At 46.1% G+C, this 18,435-nt stretch overlaps 1 protein-coding gene across 3 annotated transcripts in view; it reads right to left on the bottom strand.

Annotated features, from left to right (window-relative positions):
- The window catches only part of NARS2 (asparaginyl-tRNA synthetase 2, mitochondrial), a 71,242-nt gene that overhangs the window by 40,111 nt on the left and 12,696 nt on the right, over positions 1-18,435 (bottom strand). For all 3 annotated transcript variants that reach the window (XM_075919475.1, XM_075919476.1, XM_006131905.3), the window contains exons 6-7: positions 13,032-13,132; positions 1,387-1,519 (exon numbers count right to left, since the gene is read on the bottom strand). In XM_075919475.1, the coding sequence (XP_075775590.1) occupies positions 1,387-1,519; positions 13,032-13,132 (234 nt within the window). The remainder of the gene's footprint in view (positions 1-1,386; positions 1,520-13,031; positions 13,133-18,435) is intronic.

Genomic DNA, 18,435 nt, shown 5'->3' with positions numbered 1-18,435 from the left:
TCAGACTGCTTCCCAGTGGGCAGGCATCTACAACTCCAAAGCCACCATTTCTATGTTGTCAATAACTAGTCCTTGTTGCTTGGATCAAAGAGTTCAAGGACTAAATAAGCAAAGATTCTGTTCTTATACTCAGAAGTAGCCCATCTGAGTAAGGTCAGCCTCAATGGCAGCAGAGCAGTATTAGGACTTGGGCGGATGCCCGAAGTTAGCATTTGTATTCATATTTAGAGCCCTAAACAAATGGCTTGGTTTTCAAAAGAACTGAGCATCCAAAGCTTCCCATGGACATTGCAAGTAGTTCACACTTTGGAAAAATTAGCCAGTTTGTATTTGGTACCAACACATGGATTTAGAAGCTTACCTTGAAGCACACTGGCGTGCAAATCTGGCCATTCGTCATGAGGGCTTTCAACTGGGAAAACCACTACACTCAGTGACGGAAAACATTCAATAGAAAAATTGCACTGAGCCCCGCAAAGGTACTGGATTTAGATGAGTTTCTATAAAGACTTAGAGAAACAGAAACTGAGACCTTAGTGCAGCTGTCAGATATTTTTTAATGGCCTACCCAGTGATTACAAGAAACAGGAACTCTACGCCTTTAAATAAGAACAATAATAAGTATTTTGCAATCCAGATGTGACCTGCAGAATAACCCATTGTGATAGGAAGACGAATCTCTCTCACAGATGATGATGATTGTCAGAGATTGAGGGGAAAGAGGAAACCCAGAGAAATAATTTCGCAAGACATTTAACAACAACAAAAATTCTCAAAGCCCAAGTACAAAGTTTTCTCTTGTCCCCTAAAGAGAGCAAAACCCATAAACCTTTCAGAAATTTGAATGATACAACTTGAGAAATTCTGAAAGATTCTAATTCTCTATTTCCTCTGGACTGACTAGTCCCGCAAGCTCCGGGGTGTGTGTGTCTCCTTAGAACAACTAGGAAAGGGATGTGTAAACTGTGCTTTCTGAGAGCCAGAGGGCGGCATCTGTTTGTGCAAAATGGCTCTCATCTCAGCTTTGATACACAGCAGTGATTAAGTTTTCCAGCTTTCTGCTAATATCAAGGTGGGATACTGCATGCTGTGAATAGTAATTTCTGCAAGCTGTTATTCTGTATTAAAACTGAGGGCAGCCCTGGAGCACATCATAGAAAACTCAATGGCTCACTCAGAGCACACTGGATCAGTCCTTCTCTCAAATCCTTTTTCATTTCTCCTCAATGGCCAAAGACAGCTTAGCTGTCTTCAATATAACTCACGACTAAACTGGAAAGATTACAGTAGGTGATAGAAGGTTCAACTGCACTGTCCCTGAGGCTGAGCACACTAAATGGAGGAGAAAGCTCCAATACCTATACAATCACACACACTGGTACTTACTTGAATGATGTCCTGAAGGCTTTCAGTAAAAGATATCTCTGCTTCTACCATGTAGAACTCTGCCAGATGCCTGCGACTTTGAGAGTTCTCAGCTCGGAAGGTTGGGCCAAAGGTGAACACATGGGTAAATGCACTGCAATGAAAAAAGAAACAAGATGCATTTTGCACACAACGTAAGAGCAGATTTTGAACTAGGAGCAGAAATGGGTACAATCGATCCACGCTCCTCCCTCAGCTCCAGAGCAGCTGGGAAGTTTCTGCTAAGCTGACTGGCAGTGAAGCAGTTATCAGCATTCTCATTTAAAGCTGCCATCATTATGCTTCAAAGTCAACACACACCCGGAAATAAGTAAGGCAGTTGCCACCTCTTTGTTACAGAGTCAGCCTCATTCAGATAACATATGGCATTTGTATGGGTACTGCCAGGGCTTGACAAACCGCAGCGAAATCTACTCGCCAGCCCTACACTGCACATGCGCCAGCCCCGCATTGCGCATGCGCACGCCACCAGTGAACGGGGCGACCGGCTGAAATCTACTCGCCCCAGGTGAGTACATTCATTGATTTGTCGAGCCCTGGGTATTGCCATACACATTGTCTAGATACTTTTTTCTTAATAAATGAAATCTAACCCTTCAGGAACAGAGAAGTGCTGGCACATCACAATGCTCAGACCAAAACTCCAGATGCCAGACACTACTGTTCCACCACATTACTCACACCTGCTCTTCAGCAGGCTTAACTGACATGGTAGTGGTAAAAATGCCTCAAGCCACTGCTGCCTGGTATACGTGAGGGATCCCATTGTTGATGAAGCTGAACAGGTGCTAGCAGCAACAGGAAATACTTTGTAGTACAGCTGTAACCTCTTCTTACACAGTGTGGTTCTCTGTCTCCCTCTCATGGCTACAACAGCCTTTGAGACAATAGACTTGGGTCTTTCATTTCAGGTAGCAGAAGACTCCTACTTTCAGATCCAGAGGTCTCATGTTCAATCCCCACTTGGGACATCATGAGACCTAAATGTCCTTAAAGCTTGTCTTTTAACTGTTTGGTATTTGCCCAACACAGTCTTCCACGGAATCTTTTTAATATATTCTCTCCCTTATGTCACACACAATAGCATGGGAACCAAGAGCCTTTCAGATCACTATCTTCCTTCACGAAAATCCATCCAACCAAAATTCAACACCGTTTAGTTTTATTTAAACCATGGGAAGGTTACATCCAAAGCAGCAAGTTTCACACTGTGATCCGAAGACCTGCAGATTCATGGATGTTCTAATTAGGGAAAGAGCTTTACAACAATAGGCCAGTGGCTTAATATGAACTCCCCCAGTGAAGAACAGGGATGTTAGACACAGTAAAACCTGTATTATCCGGCACGCTCGGGGATTAGGGTGTCCCAGTTATCTAAAAATTCCAGTTATCTGAGGATACCATCAACCTAGGAAAAACCAATGGACAATAATAGTAAAACTCAAGTTTTGAACATTGGTGGTTTTGTAGTGTGAGGCAGCTGGTCTCTCATTTCTCTTTTGAGTTAAAGATGATTAGTACTTCTTAAAGAAAAAATTGTTAAGCCAATCATGGTAAACCAAGCCCAGCCTGTGCACCTGAAGATGTGACAGTATTGTGGCTGGGAGCAATGCCAGTTCAAGTTTTCTGATTAACAGAATACCGGATAACAAAAGTTTCACTGTAGTGGGTAATAGAACAGTCGAGTAACCACATGTATTCTTATCAGTTACTCAGCTATTCTACTGTCCCCAGAGGCGGGGCCAGCAGACAGTGCACTCCAGCCACACTCGTGGGGAGCCCCCTGCCACCCTGCACTGCTGCCTCTATATCAGAGGCAGCAGTGTGCGGTGTCAGGCGGGAACCGGTCTGCGAGGGGGACCAATTTAAAAACCAGCTCCCCTTATGGACTAGCTGCCTGCCTCTGACACAGGAAATGCCTAGGCGTACTGGTTAATCGTATACTTGACCACTCGTTTACATCCCTAGTAGAGAATGAGAGTTGCCTGACATTCACGCAAAGCTGAGAACTGTAGGAGTTGTGCATGTAATCCGGGATGAACTCAGTAAGGGTATAAAGTGAATAAGGACGTGCAGCTGATAAAAGTCAGATCACAAGTTTCTGTTCATGTTAATTCTGTTGAACAGAAGATTAAAAAAATAAACAAGATGGCAAAAAGGTAAAAGGCTCCAAAGTATATCATAGGGTTCCAAATAAAGGAACAGGCATGTCACTGTAGGAAGCCTGGTCATACCATTCCCTCCATAAACTTATCAAGATCAGTCTAGATTTTTTGCCACCACAGGTCCCTGTGGATGGCTGTTCCCGAACTTCACACTTTTGATGGTTAGAAACCCTCATCTAATTTTATGCTTAAACTTGCTGATGCACAATTTATATCCATTTGTTCTTGTGTCTACTCTGATGCTTAACTTACATAACTTCTCTCCCTCCCTGGTATTTATCCATCTGGTGTATTTACACAGAGCAATCATATCTCCCCTCAGCCTTCTTTTGGTTCAGCTAAATAAGCCAAGCTCTGAGTCTCCTCTCATTAGGTCGGTTTTACATTCCTTGGGTCATCTTAGTAGCCCTTCTCTGCAATTGTTCCAGTTCAAATTTATCTTTCTTACACATGGGAGACCAGAATTGTACAGAATATTCCATATAAGGTCTCACAACTGCTTTGTATAATGCTATTAACATTTCTCTGTCTCTACTAGAAATACCTCGCCTGATGCATCTTAGGAATGCATTAATTTTTTTCATATCTGTGGCTCAGTCATCCTGTGATCAACCAATACACCCAGTTCTTTCTCTTCTTCTCAGTACTCACGGTCATCCAAATCTTCTTGTACCACATTCCAGCTCTCTTCCATATTGGCAACACCTCCCAATTTTGTGTCTATAATGGGGTCGACTCACCAGCATGGCGCCTTCAGCAAGACTTTGGGGAATTAGCTGGCTGTTCCAACGTGCCCCCTTCCGCTGGCGTCTCCCCGCCATGTCCTCCATCGGTATAGCATTGTCTTCAGGGCACTGCCCTCCGGCAGTGCCCACTCTGGTCTTTGTCAGTGCCCCCGTCCGGGGAGGGTGGTGTCATTGTTCTTCCTCCACTACACTCTCCAGGGTCCTCCCTACTCCCTGGGACCCCCATTTCTTCTGCCAGGGAACACCCAGTTCCCTTGCACCCTCCAGGCCTCAGTGATCCCCTGTCTCTGGGCAGACAGCAGTCCCTTCTGGCCACTTCTCCCTGACAAAGGGCGTGGACCTGCTACCTCTAGCTACCAGGTTGCCTCTTGCAACCCTGCCTTCAGGCCCAAGCCTCCCCAGTCTCCTGCGTCTGCCTCTCTCAGCCCCGCCCACCATGGCTGTTTCTCGCAGGACCTAGGGCCTCAGGCCTGGTAGCCTGGGTTTGCTAGGCCAAAGCCTCCCCAGCCCTGTCCTCTTTCAGGGAGCCTCTTGCTTCCCTGGCAGTCAGGCCTCTACTGCCCTCCCTCCAGAGTAGCAGGCAGGTCTCTTCCTTCTTCCAGGAGTCACTCTTTATAGCCTCCACCGGGGCCCTCATTAGCTGCCTCGACTGGGCTTGCCGCTGACTCCACTCTCAGCCCCTTAAAGGGCCAGTGCAGGGCAACTCACTGTCTCAATGTCATCCATAAATTGTCATCAGCACACTCCCACGTTCTGTGCCAAGCTCATTAATAAAAATGTTAAATAAGATTGCTCCCCAAACCAATAGCTCAGGAACTCCACTAGCATCCTCCCTCCAGCCTGAGAGTTCACCTTTCAGCAAGACCCACTGTAGTCTCCCCTTCAACCAGGTCTTCATCCACCTTTCAATTCTCATAGTAATCCCGATCTTCTCCAAATTTAGCTAGTAACTCCCATGTGGAACTATATCAAATGCCTTAGTGAAATGCAAGTAGATCCGATCTACTGCATTTCCTTTGTCAAAAAAAAAAAAAAAAAAAAATCTGTTTTCTTCTCAAAGAAGGAGTCATTGCATTGGTCTTGCATGAGCTACCCTTTGTAAAACCATGTTGTATTTTATTCCAATTCAAAAAGTCTACACTCCTGTTTTTTGCCCCATAGCCTGAGCCAGCTGACCAAGTCTCTGAGACTCAGTGCCATGCATTTTTATTGCAATGCAGACATACCCTTAATGTTAGAAAGTGACTTTTGAAAATTAGGGGCTTAATTTTCATAAGATTCATAGATTCCAAGGCCAGAGAGGACAACTGTAATCATTTAGTCCAGCAATGGGCAAACTAGGCTAGTGAGCTGCAAGATTATTGTAACCAAGATGGTCTCCCAGGATAGGGTAGTTTTGCAAACTGTGCCTGTGTACAAATGGGGGGCAGACGGCTCCCTAGGAGCCAGTGTATGTTTTTAAGCCGGATCCCTGCATGAGCTGGCTCCTGCCTACCCCCTCCCCACCCACACTGCTGCCTCTGATATAGAGGTAGGACTGCGGGAGGGGACGGGACAGTTTTTCAAACTCTATTGTAACCCCAGTGTATTACTGATTCATGCACACACAGCTGCAGTGACGAACAAATGGAAACAGGATTGAAGCCCCCTTAAAAGTTTGGATCCATAAATCTACATCCCACAGATCTCAAAAACTACAGCATACAAAACAAATGAATGACTAAAGATCGGACCTCTTTAGTCCAGGATTCTCTACTCCAGTAACATCTGTGGGGAACAGATGTTGCCAGACCAGAGCCGGGAAGCAGCTGGGAGGGGTGCCCAGGGCTGGGGTTGGGAGCTGGAGCCTGGCTAGGGCCAAAGCCAGTGGCAGAGAGCTGGTGGCCAGGGAGCCCCACCATCGCCAGCAGCAAAGGGCAGCAGAGTCCAGCCTGGGGCAGGGAGTTGGTGGCTGGGAGGTCAGGGCTGGTAGCTGGGGGGAGAGCCTGGCAGAGAGCCGGCCGCCACTGGCCAGGGTTGGGGCTTGAGTTCAGCAGCTGGGGTGGGTACCTGAAGCCTGGGGCAGGGGTCTAGGGGCTGGTGGCTGAGAGCAGAGCCTGGAGGCACACAACAGAGTGGCTAGCATTGACCTCCCTTGGTCTGGGACCCATCAGGTCCCGAGGCTGCTGGACCAGGGAAGTCCAACCTGTACAATAAAAATCTAAAAAAGTGGTTATGTAATATTCACCAGATGGTGCTGTTAATATCACCTTTCACTTTCTTGTTCTTAGGGTGCAAGCACTGCTCAGGTTTTGTGAAACAACCCATTTATTTTAGGGGAGCTGTGGGAGGCAGCAAGAAAGCTTGTTTTCTGCCTTAAGATAACTTGAGTCCGTTCCTGAGATATGGTTGGCCGCCTATGAACCAGGCATTGGTGTTCGGGTTGAGTTTTGAAAAAGGGGACCACTTCTGTTCCAGGGATGGGGTATATGCTCAGGCACGTGAAACTGTCCTGCAAGGCTCCGTTCTGGATGAACTACTATGGCTTTTGTGTCACAGACTGCCAGACTCAGCGGTGCCTTTAATAATTGCTACTGCTTAACAGAGGAGTGACAACAGGTAATTCAGAGAAAGTGGGAGCTGATAATTCTTCCCTTTACAAGGCTATAAAGAATAAATACATCAAAGTGACTGGCCTTTGCTTTCCTTTAACAAGAATGACCACAGAGAGCACCTTTCATCAGAGGAATGTACAGTCTATCAATCTAGTTATGGTAGAGGTACCACTATGATCCTCTAATCCAGGGCTACTCAACTTCAGAAGCCCCTGGGGCCACAATGATACCACACAGCACGTGCCGAGGGCCACAACTTAAGTATGGTTGCATACACATGCAAATATATGCAAACAGTTTCTTTCACACTGACAGGCATGAATACAAAGATTAAGCCTTAAGCTGCGGCGCTGGACCCAAACGTGGCCCTCAGGCTCTGCCCACAAGGCTAAGCAGCCAGCATTTCCCACAATGCCCGGCGCTTCCTGCACCTCCTTCCTGAGGGCTAGAAACACCAACACTCTGTACCCATCTGTTCTAGCCAGACTGTCTGCTTGTGTCTTTCAATGCTCCCCCGCCTGGGAGATGCCTTGCCGTTGTGGAGCATGTTCCCAGTGGAGGCCGTGTTCAAAGGATCTCACCCACAGGCTGTGTATTGAGCATAAACCCAAACACCACTGTGGGCTGCAAACAAACAGGCTGTGGGTCGCATGCGGCCCATGGGCCGGGTGTTGAGTAGCCCTACTCTAATCTGACCCCCTGTGAAACACATCCCAGATAATTTCATCCAGTTAGTCCCTGCATCACACCCTATAGTATATGCCTGAACTAGAGGATGTCTCACCATGCCAACCGCACACCTAGCACATCTCTTGTACTATCTCTACTCCTCACAGTTTACAGATGAGTAGAGAGAGGTCAAACAGCTTGTCCAAGCCAGCTGCAAAGCTCTGAGTAGGAGTCTCAATTCCCAGAGCTCCTGTTTTAATCACTAAAATTGCCCTCCCACCAAATAAAAAAGTAATTAAAAATTACTAGAGCAATTACAAACAAGACTGGAAAGTGCAGTAATTGAATTAAAACAGACATATCATGGTTACTTTTTATAGAGCCAATTAAGTGTCTGCACCCACCTAATTAATGAAAGTTAGTTTCCCGTCTAATTACCAGAGTCTGTATTACAAGCGTGTTTTAGACAAATGATGCACAAGACACTTCATGAAGAGCTTTGTTTTAAAGGGATCTAAGATAAATTAGCCAATTACACCTTACACTTGGTAACGCTGAACAGCAGGGAGACTGAATAGGTACTATACATCATTCACGCGTCTGCATCCAAAAGTATTTAAAATTGTACAAGGCAGAGCAATAATGTGACTGAAGAGAATACAGAGGGGAATCTCCTTCCATTTGCTGCATAATTAGCATGTCATTTACATATGAAATTTCATCTTTCTTGAAGGGAGCACTTCCCACCCTTCTGCAAGCAGAGCCTTCTCCAGGAAAATGAAGCCAATTGAGTCATCTTTTAAGCCCTGCTCTGTGTTGTAAAAGGTCTACCCCAAAATGAGTGTTCAGTTCCAGTAGGTATCTTCCTAGGGTGAGACTACTTTTGAGTGTGGTTTGATGAGCAGTGAAAGTATCACCACAGACATCTGAGCAGCCACTAAAAAGAACAGGGTAGTTCACTGCTCAGGGCTACTTTTTCAGGCTCCCAGCACACTTAGGCATAGTTGTATTGCTACATATGTGTTGAGATTCAGAGCGTCTCTATGCACCTAGATCAGCCAATCCCAGCTATATAAATACTGCAATGCATGACACCTTAGCTCTTAAAGACGTGTTTGTGTTATGGTGGATAGTTCTCTGAAAGCTGTCATTCAGGCTCTGTCTAGACGACATGGCACTATCGACGGAGCCATGTAAAATAGTTTACTTGGCATAGTCAAAGAAGCGGGGATTTAAATAAACCCTGTTTCATTAAAATAAAAATGGCTGCCGCACTGTGCCGACAATCAGCTGATCCGGCACAGCGCGGCAGTCTAGATGCGGCAAGGAAGCCTTTGTTGACCGCAAAGGTTTATTTTAATGAAACCATTTTTATTTTAATGAAGCGGGGATTATTTAAATCCCTGCTTCTTTGACTATGCCGAATAAACTATTTTACATGGCTCCGTCAACGGAGCCATGTAGTCTAGACGTAGCCTTAGCGTACAGCAGCAATCAAAAACGCCAACAGTAAGTTAAGAACTATTAGGAAAGGGATAAATAATAAGACAGAAAATATCATCATATCACTGTATAAATCCATGGTGAGCCCATACCTTGAATTCTATGTCCAGTTCCAGTCATCCCATCTCAAAAAGGATATAGTAGAACTGAAAAAGATTCAGCTAAGGGCAATGAAGATGGTGAAAGATATGGAACAGCTTTCTTACAAGGAGACAGTTAAAAGATTAGGATTGTTCTTCTGAGGAAATAACTATGGGGCATATGACAGACATCTAAAATTCATAAGTGGCATGGACAAAGTGAGTAGAGAAGTGTTAATTTACACCTTACACACAATACAAAAAATGGGGGGAGGGGAGGGGGACATCTGAAATAAATAGGCAGCAGATTTAGCAAACAAGGGGAAGTACCTTTTAATACAATTCACAGTTAATCTGAGGAACTCACTGCCATAGGGGTTGTAACGATCGTAAGTATAACTGGGTTTGAAAAAGAACTAGATAAGCTTATGGAAGATAGTCTTATCAATGGCTATTAGTCAAGATGATCAGGGATTTAACCTCATGCAGGGGGCAACCTTAAATCTCTGACTCTCAGAAGCCAGAAGTGGAAGATGGATGGATCATTCTCTCACTGCACTGTTCCTTACACTCCCCCTGTAGCTCTGGCATAGGCCACCACAGGCAACAGGACACTGGGCAAGAGGGACTATGGTCTGACACAAAATGGCAGCTCTGATATTACAGTTAATATCCAAATGAAACTATGGTGCTCTCCATGACCGGTATTTCTGAGTCCACAGGGACTTCTCACTGGGTCTGTTTTTGAAGACTGAGCTATTTCCGTTACAAACCTCAGAAATATGCTGTGCTTAACGAACAAGAGGAGCAGGGTTACAGAACAGCTATAGATCATCAAGGATAAATATAGCACATCTAAATTTAGTTGGCATTTGGTCTATTTAAAATGTCTGCAAAAACACCATGCTATTGCACAGTAAAGCATGAAGCTATAACACACTGGCCTGCTAACAGCGATGTGAAATGCCATTTTAAAAGTTAACCAGTTAATCGTTAAGCCTAGCTGTCTAACCAGGTTCCTGTAGACAAGGCTGGAGTGCCCCCTGCCCACGGTGTGATGGGTCCAGCCAGAGTGGAACAGCCCCTCACGACATGGATGAGGGACTGCTCCAGCCCAGTCTGCCATGCCACAGTCTGCTCCAGCCTGGCAAGACCGAGCCTACAGCGTTGCAGGCGTGGGATGTTCGGGCTAGGTCAGGCCAGGCCTACCTCAATGCAGGTTGGGGGCAGCTCGGGCTGGGTCCGCTGTGCTGTGGCTAGGGAGCTACTCCAACCCAGCTCGGCTGGAGTGGAGTATCTCCTGCCCGTGCTGCTGCATGCTGAGCCCAGTTGTGCATTGGGGGCTGCTCCAGCCAGCCAGGCCACTGGTTAACTGCATTGCCGGGCAAGGGTGATGCTTACTGGGTAACTGGTTAAATTTTTACATCCCTATCTGCTACCGGGTACCACATTTTTTTCCTTTTTCGATGAGGAAGTGATGCCCCTGCAGGAATATTTTAGAAGAAAGGACTCAGTACTTGTTTAATTAGTTTTCTGTCCAATCCCAGAACATGCTGTGTACTCTTCTGAGAAAAGAGACTAATTCAATGGAGAGGTTAAGTTAAATTACCATTTCATACTTAGGCATACTCTGTGCCCACTGACCTCCAATAATGGTCAGTGGGCACAGATGTCAGATTGGTGGTCGGTTTCTAGCGGAGTGCCCCAAGGATCTGTTCTAGGACTGGTTTTGTTCAACATCTTTATTAATGACCTGGATGAGGGGATGGATTGCACCCTCAGCAAGTTTGCAGATGACACTAAGCTGGGGCGGCCGGGGGGGGGGGGGGAGGAGGGGGCGGGAGATAGATACACTGGAGGGCAGGGATAGGGTCCAGAGTGACTTGGACAAATTAGAGGACTGGGCCAAAAGAAATCTGATGAGGTTCAACAAGGACAAGTGTAGAATCCTGCACTTGGGACGGAAGACTCCTAAGCATTGTTACAGGCTGGGGACCGAGTGGTTAAGTAGCAGTTCAGCAGAAAAGGACCTGGGGATTACAGTGGATGAGAAACTGTATATGAGTCAACAGTGTGCCCTTGTAGCCAAGAGGGCTAATGGCATATTAGGGTGCAACAAGAGGAGCACTGCTAGCAGATCCTGAGAAGTGATTATTTCTTTTTATTTGGCTCTGGTGAGGCCACATCTGGAGTATTGTGTTCAGTTCTGGGGCCCCCACTATAGAAAGGATGTGGACGTATTGGAGAGGGTCCAGGGGAGGGCGACCAAAATGATTAGGGGGCTGGAGCGCATGACCTATGAGGGGAGACTGAGGGATTTGGGTTTGTTTAGTCTGCAGAAGAGAAGAGTGAGGGGGGATTTGATAGCATAGAATCATACAACTGGAAGAGACCTCAGAAGGTCATCAAGTCCAGCCCCCTGCTCTAGGCAGGACCAATTCCAACTAAATCAACCCGGACAGGGCTGAAGGGAGGTTCCAAAGAGAATGGCAGAGCAAGGAGCAATGGTCTCAAGTTACAGTGGGATAGGTCTAGATTGGATATTAGGAGAAACTATTTCACTAGGAGGGTGGTGAAGTACTGGAATGGGTTCCCTAGGGAGGTGGTGGAATCTCCATCTCTAGAGGTTTTTAAGTCTCGGCTTGACAAAGCCCTGGCTGGGTTGATTTAGTTGAGATTGGTCTTGCCTTGGGCAGCGGGCTGGACTTGATGACCTCTTGAGGTCTCTTCTAGCTGTATGATTCTACTTTCATCACATGCACAAATACAATCTCATCTTCTTTCAAAGGTGCAGAAAAACACCTCCCTCCCGCAAATAATTTTCTCTCAACTCTCTCATCAACTTCCCATACGGAGACAGTGGATTTAGGCCATGTCTTCACTTCCTGGAAGATCAATGCTGCAGTGGTTGATCTTCTAAAGTTTGATTTGCGGGCTTGAGGAAGCCCCTGTCGGCACCGGAACTCCTACTCCTTGCTAGGAGTAAAGGAAATTAACGGAAGCATTTCTCCTGTCAGCCTCCCACTGTGAGGACAGCACTGAAACTCAGCTTAAGGTGTGTCAACTCCAGCTACTCTTTTTACAAATTAGAGGGAACCCCCACCCCAGTAGTTTAATCTAATAATTAAGTGAATGCTCAGCATAGAACAGGCCCGAGCCTGCAGACAGACTGAACCAGTAGCTCCGATAGGTGTGAACTTTCCCATCCCCTCAATCTCATGGGGAAGTTGACACTGAAGCCTAACGACAACACTTTGCAATATCATTAACCATTCAGTTGCTGATTACTTTCACCAACAGAAAGGGGGAGGCGTTGAGATTGAAAGCATGGTAAGCACTGGGAGCTGCTGCAGGAAAGGAGAAGCAGAGGGAAGAAGAGAGGAGGCACATAAGCATAGGGAAAAGGGACAGATATGGAGGATGGGGAACAAAGAGAAAACTAAGGGCAGGAACAGCAGTGGGCTAAAGGCAGCAGATCCCGCCCTCCCCCCACGCCCAGACAGATGCTGGTTGTGATCGTAAGTTCCTGGACAAACAACAGATAACGATGAAAACTATGTTATTACAGAAAAGCCACGTCCCAGCCTTGATCTCTGTGGCAACCTCTCTCTGACTATTCCACAGGGCACAGAGGAGGCCGTTTATCCTAAATGTACACCCTGACCCGTTCTCCAGAATTCAAATGGAATCCAGCTTTCTCCAAACAGTGATTTGGACCCTGCAGGTTGACCTCAAATGGCACCTCTGGGTGTCTGGCAAGCACTGGGAAGGTAGGACAAAGCCTACTGGACAGAAGCTCTGATCAAGTTTTATGAGGCACCCTTAGGTCAAGAGGAAAGATTTCCATACCCAGCCATTACTTCCAGGTGGAGCTGTCCTGAGACCGTCAGGAAGGCAGGTACATTGAAGAAATGAGAGTCTTTCCCAGGTTCCGGTGCTTCATTTGATGTCTGTAAAACAAGAAAGCACATGCCCGAGTATTAATCAGTTAAGGAACATGGCTTCAGATTTTTCATCCTCCTTCCTCTGAAAATTACAGGTGCATCAATCCAAATAAAACTAAACAACAGGACAAAGCCCCATGCTTCCAGGAATAAAGCCATACACCAAGGGCTTGGTCTACACCAAGAGCAGTGTCTAAGTTCAAGTGAAGTCCATTTCAAAACCAGTTTGGAACCTTTTCTAAGTTGGCAATTAGCTCCTCTTTTGGCACATCTACACCATGCCAACCCCTAACATAGACAAGGAAAGCTATGATTTGCATGAGAACCTGGTACTAATCTCCAGTTTAGACATGACCTCAGAGTAATTTAAAAGTATCACGTCACTGAAGTAACCTACAGAACATCTTGGGGGCAAAGAGTGTGAAGCCACCTCCAAAGTTGAAAATATAGGAGAATCAGATTCTTAACGGCAGGCAGTACTAGAATGTTACTGCATGTAAGCCAACAACAACTTGTGAAAAACTGTATACTTGGGAGAGGGGAGAGGGACAGAGTTTATGGGAGTGTGGTTATATAAACCATAAAACGTAATTTATAACAAATTCAATTTTCTATTCCTACCACCCCCCAGCCCAGTAACACATGAACTGCATTATAAAAATTATTCTAAGACAGCAGTGTCTTCAACTGCTAGAAAAGTACACAGAAAACAATGCCCCTCCCAATCCTGCACATGTCTAACTACTCACATGAACAATCCCATCAACCAATGAGACTAGTTAGATTAATCAATTTATTCATGAGCTTAAGTGTTTACAGGATGGGTGCAATAGAAGCACATGACTGGGCCAAATTCTGGTAGCTGGCTATTCCTCCCAACTTTAATGACAGGATACCTACCATACACAAGATGTGATCCTTAATATGTATAAGGTTATTATGTGGCACTGAAATAATTTTCTAATAAGGTAGCAAAAAGCAAAAGGACAGAAAAAGAAAAAATGCCATTGAGCGTAGCAGAAAGGATCCAGGGAGGAAGGTCTTACAGATAAGGCACTGTGCTGGGACTCAAGAGAACTGGGTCTAGCTCCCTGGCTCTGCCAGAGATGCTTCTCATGGTGCTGGATGAGTCAATTTCTCTGTGCCTCGGTCCCTTATTCATAAAACAGGGAGAAGAGTTGTGTTAGAAAGGCCATGTCTAGACTCTAGAGAAGATGGATGCTGCAGCGGTCGATCTGGCGTTTGATTTAGCGAGTCTAGTAAAGACCTGCTAAATCGAATGCTGAGGGGCGCTCCTGTTGACGCCTGAACTCCTACGCCTCACAAGGAGTAAGGGGAGTCAAGGGGAGCATTTATCCCATCAACCTCACTCTGTGAAGACGATGCTGAAGCTTGGCTTAGAGTACATCAACTCCAGCTATGTTTTTTATGTAGCTGGAATTGAAGGCCGTAAGCTGTCCTTCGGCTGCAGAGAAGACCTGGCCTAAGTTCTGTAGAGCAGGCACCATCTTTTAATTGGAGTACAGCACAGTTGGGCCTTGATCGTTGTTGGTGCTCCAAGCCTTACTGGAATGCAAACTGCAATAATAAAGAAATGTACTTTGTAACAGAAGCAGGGGGCACACATTTATGTGGCACTGTAGGGTCCTCAAAGAAAACAAAAAATACGCAGCTCTTATTTCAGTTATACAGGCCCGTAGGACTAGAAGTGTGTCAGCAGCTCTGAATTTTGCTTAAAGTTTATATACATGGCTGTGTAATTTAAGTGCCTGCAAGTGCAAGAGAGCATAATTTGCATTGTGAGGTGATCAAAAGGCAGGGTTGCAGTAAGAAGAAGGAACAGAGGGGCATAATATTCTTATTGATAAACTAGGCAAATATAACTTAGATAGGGCCACGATAAGGTGGGTGCATAATTGGCTGGATAACCGTAGTCAGAGAGTTGTTGTTAACGGTTCTAAATCCTGCTGGAAAGGGATAACAAGTGGAGTTCCTCAAGGGTCTGTTTTGGGACCCGTACTGTTCAATATCTTCATCAATGATGTAGATATTGGGATAGAGAGTACGCTTATTAAGTTTGCAGATGATACCAAACTGGGTGGGGTTGCGACTTCTTTGGAGGATAGGGACATAATTCAAAATGACCTTAGCAAGTTAGAGAAATGGTCAGAGGTAAACAGGATGAGGTTTAATAAAGAGAAATGCAAAGTGCTCCACTTAGGAAGGAACAATCAGTTCCATACATACAAGATGGGAAGCGACTGTCTAGGAAGGAGCATGGCAGAAAGGGATCTAGGGGTCATAGTGGACCACAAGTTGAATATGAGTCAACAGTGTGATGCTGTTGCAAAAAAAGCAAATATGATTCTAGGTTGTATCAACAGGTGTGTTGTAAGCAAAACTCGTGAAGTCATTCTGCCGCTCTACTCTGCACTAGTTAGGCCTCAGCTGGAGTACTGTGTCCAGTTCTGGGCGCCATATTTCAAGAAAGATGTGGAGAAATTGGAAAGGGTACAGAGAAGAGCGACAAGAATGATTAAAGGTCTAGAGAACATGACCTATGAAGCCAGGCTTCATGAACTGGGCTTGTTTAGTTTGGAAAAAAGAAGATTAAGGGGGGACATGATAGCGGTTTTCAAATATCTAAAAGGGTGTCACAAGGAGGAAGGAGAAAATTTGTTCCTCTTGGTTTCTGAGGACAGGACAAGGAGTAATGGGCTTAAAGTGCAGCAGGGGAGGTTTAGATTGGACATTAGGAAAAAATTCCTAACTGTCAGGGTGGTCAAATATTGGAATAAATTGCCAAGGGAGGTGGTGGAATCTCCCTCTCTGGAGATATTTAAGAACAGGTTAGATAGACATCTGTCAGGGATGGTGTAGATGGAGCTTGGTCCTGCCTTGAGGGCGGGGGGCTGGACTCGATGACCTCTTGAGGTCCCTTCCAGTCCTATTATTCTATGATTCTATAACAAGGTGCAATGTAGAGTACAGGAAGGGATCGCCTCCTCCACTCATCCCATTTTACAGATGGGGAACCTGAGACAGAGGTGGAAGTCTGAATTTTCAGTAGTAACCTAACTTCAGGAGCACAGACTGGAACCCTTAGGGCCTGAATTTCAGAGAAGCTGAGCGAACATAGCTAATTGGAGCTGGAAATGTTCAGAACCCCAGGGGATAGGGGGTTGGAAGGAATCAGGTCCTAATTTTTTAATAGAGGCACCCAAAATTAAAGGCTCTGAATGACATGAAAAGCTGTGTGGGAGAAGAACCCAGATTGCCCCATCCAACCCTGAAAGTTAAGCATTAGTTCATTCTTCTCCAGAATGATCATGGAACACAAAATCTTTAAGAATTTCTACCATTAGAACAGCTTTGGTTTCACACACCGCTATCATAAAGGCTCAGTGTTAAATCTGATAAGAAATCAGGAGGGTTGTTTTTTTATCTAAGACAGGTGCCTCCAGTTTATTAAAGATCTTTTAATCACTGTTATTTTCCTTTCACAGGGAAATGAATTTGATTCCATTAGAAAAAGTGCTATGGTAATGAGAAAAAAAGGAAATAGAATATTCTATTGAGTCTTCATTGTTATTCTATTATTAAAAAAGGCTCTAGCAACATGGAGATTGTATAGGCATAGAAACACAAATGCCCTTTTCTTCCAGCTTTTGCACATCTTTTCAGGGTCATTGGATAATTTACATGCAAAGAAACACCATGGAACACTTAGCTGGTTTTGTGCTAAAGCAACATAAACAACCTCTTAAGAAAAGAGCATAGACAACATACTTATTGGGGGAAGGGCCTAGAGTTAAAAAGAGAAAGTGTTGGATAGTGTTTTAATCAGTAGTTTTGTATAACTGTATATGTCCACTTTTAATAAATGGAGCACTTATAATTGTTTCAAGCTCAGTGTTCATTTATTAATGCAATTCTATTTTATGGGTGGGGGGTTGGGCAGGAGGAAAGGTGAAGGAGCAGGCTGCGGGTAGGAGTCTGGGCAGTAGGAAGGGTGCAGGGGAGGGCTCTGGAAGAGAGGGAGGGTGCAGGAGCAGGCTGGGTGTGCGATAGGGAAGGGGGTACAGGAGCAGGGTGGGAGGCCTGGGTGGGAGGGAAGATGCGGGTGCATGTTGGGGGTGGGTAGGTCTGGAATGGGGTCAGGCTAGTGGAATTCAGGAGGGCACATAGTTTTGCATGGCTCTGTGCTAGAGCACCGCCTCCACTGGCCATGATTCAGCCAATGGGAGCAATGGGGGTGGTGTGGCACCTGCACAGAGCACTTCTGTGAACACACAGAGCTGCTTCCCCCTTGCTAGGCAGAGCCCACGGACCAGATCCGGTCCTGGCTTGCCTGGATCAAGTCCATGAGGCTTGGGCCTCTCCCTCTGCAGTGGCCCTGGCACTCCAGCCATGGTGCCCCCAACATGACTGGAGTACCAGCGCGTGTCCCTGCGGAGGGGTGGGAGCCCCAAGCCTCACAGGCTGGATCAAAGCAAGCCGCAGGGGGGATGCAGCCTGCGGGCTGTAGGTAACCAACTCCTGCTTTAAGTGCTTGTGGTCATTAATGATTCTAGAGCACTCATCACAAGATGACGGTGCTCTGGTTATATTCCATCTTGGCTTCTTGTCTGCAACTCAGCCACAATTTGTTGACAATCATCCAGTAATTTAAGTAGGGCCTTGTATCTAACCTTTTTCAGTAGAATACAACAACATTTCTACCAAATAGTAACTGGAAGAGAGAGACAGAAAGCCAGACATGAGATCTCAAGAGTGCTCTGCCCACTCCGCAAACAGAACACAATAATCTCTGCACCTCCTGGGACTGTGATTTGGTTTATTTATAATTACAGTAAACTTCCGATAATCCGGCACCTTTAGGACCCAGGGGGTGCCGGATTATCAGATATGCCGGACTATCAGAAGGGGGGGATATGAGGGGTCTGGGATGGGGTGGGGTGGGGAGATGCTACCCTAGACCCCCTCATAGCCCTCCCTTCTGATAGTCCGGCTCTGCCCCAGGAGTCCCCGATTCAGCCGCTGCTGGTCAGTTTCAGCAGCGGCTGATTCGGGGACGCCTGAAGCAGAGCAGCTGGGGTGCTGCTGGGTTGGTCCCGCAGCCCCGAGGGGCAGCGCTACTGGACCTACCCGGCAGCACTCCAGCTGTTCTGCCCCCTGCTTCCCGGATTCAGCGCAGTTTTAGCAGCGGCTGAATTGGGGAAGCTGGGGGCAGAGCAGCTCCAATGGTCCGGCTGCCCAGAGCACTTCCGGGTTCCTGATGGTGCCGGACCATTAGGAGTGCCGGACCG

The sequence above is a fragment of the Pelodiscus sinensis genome, chromosome 1, assembly GCF_049634645.1.
Source record: "Pelodiscus sinensis isolate JC-2024 chromosome 1, ASM4963464v1, whole genome shotgun sequence".
Lineage (NCBI taxonomy): Eukaryota > Metazoa > Chordata > Testudines > Trionychidae > Pelodiscus > Pelodiscus sinensis.
This window is presented reverse-complemented; position numbering and strand designations above follow the sequence as displayed.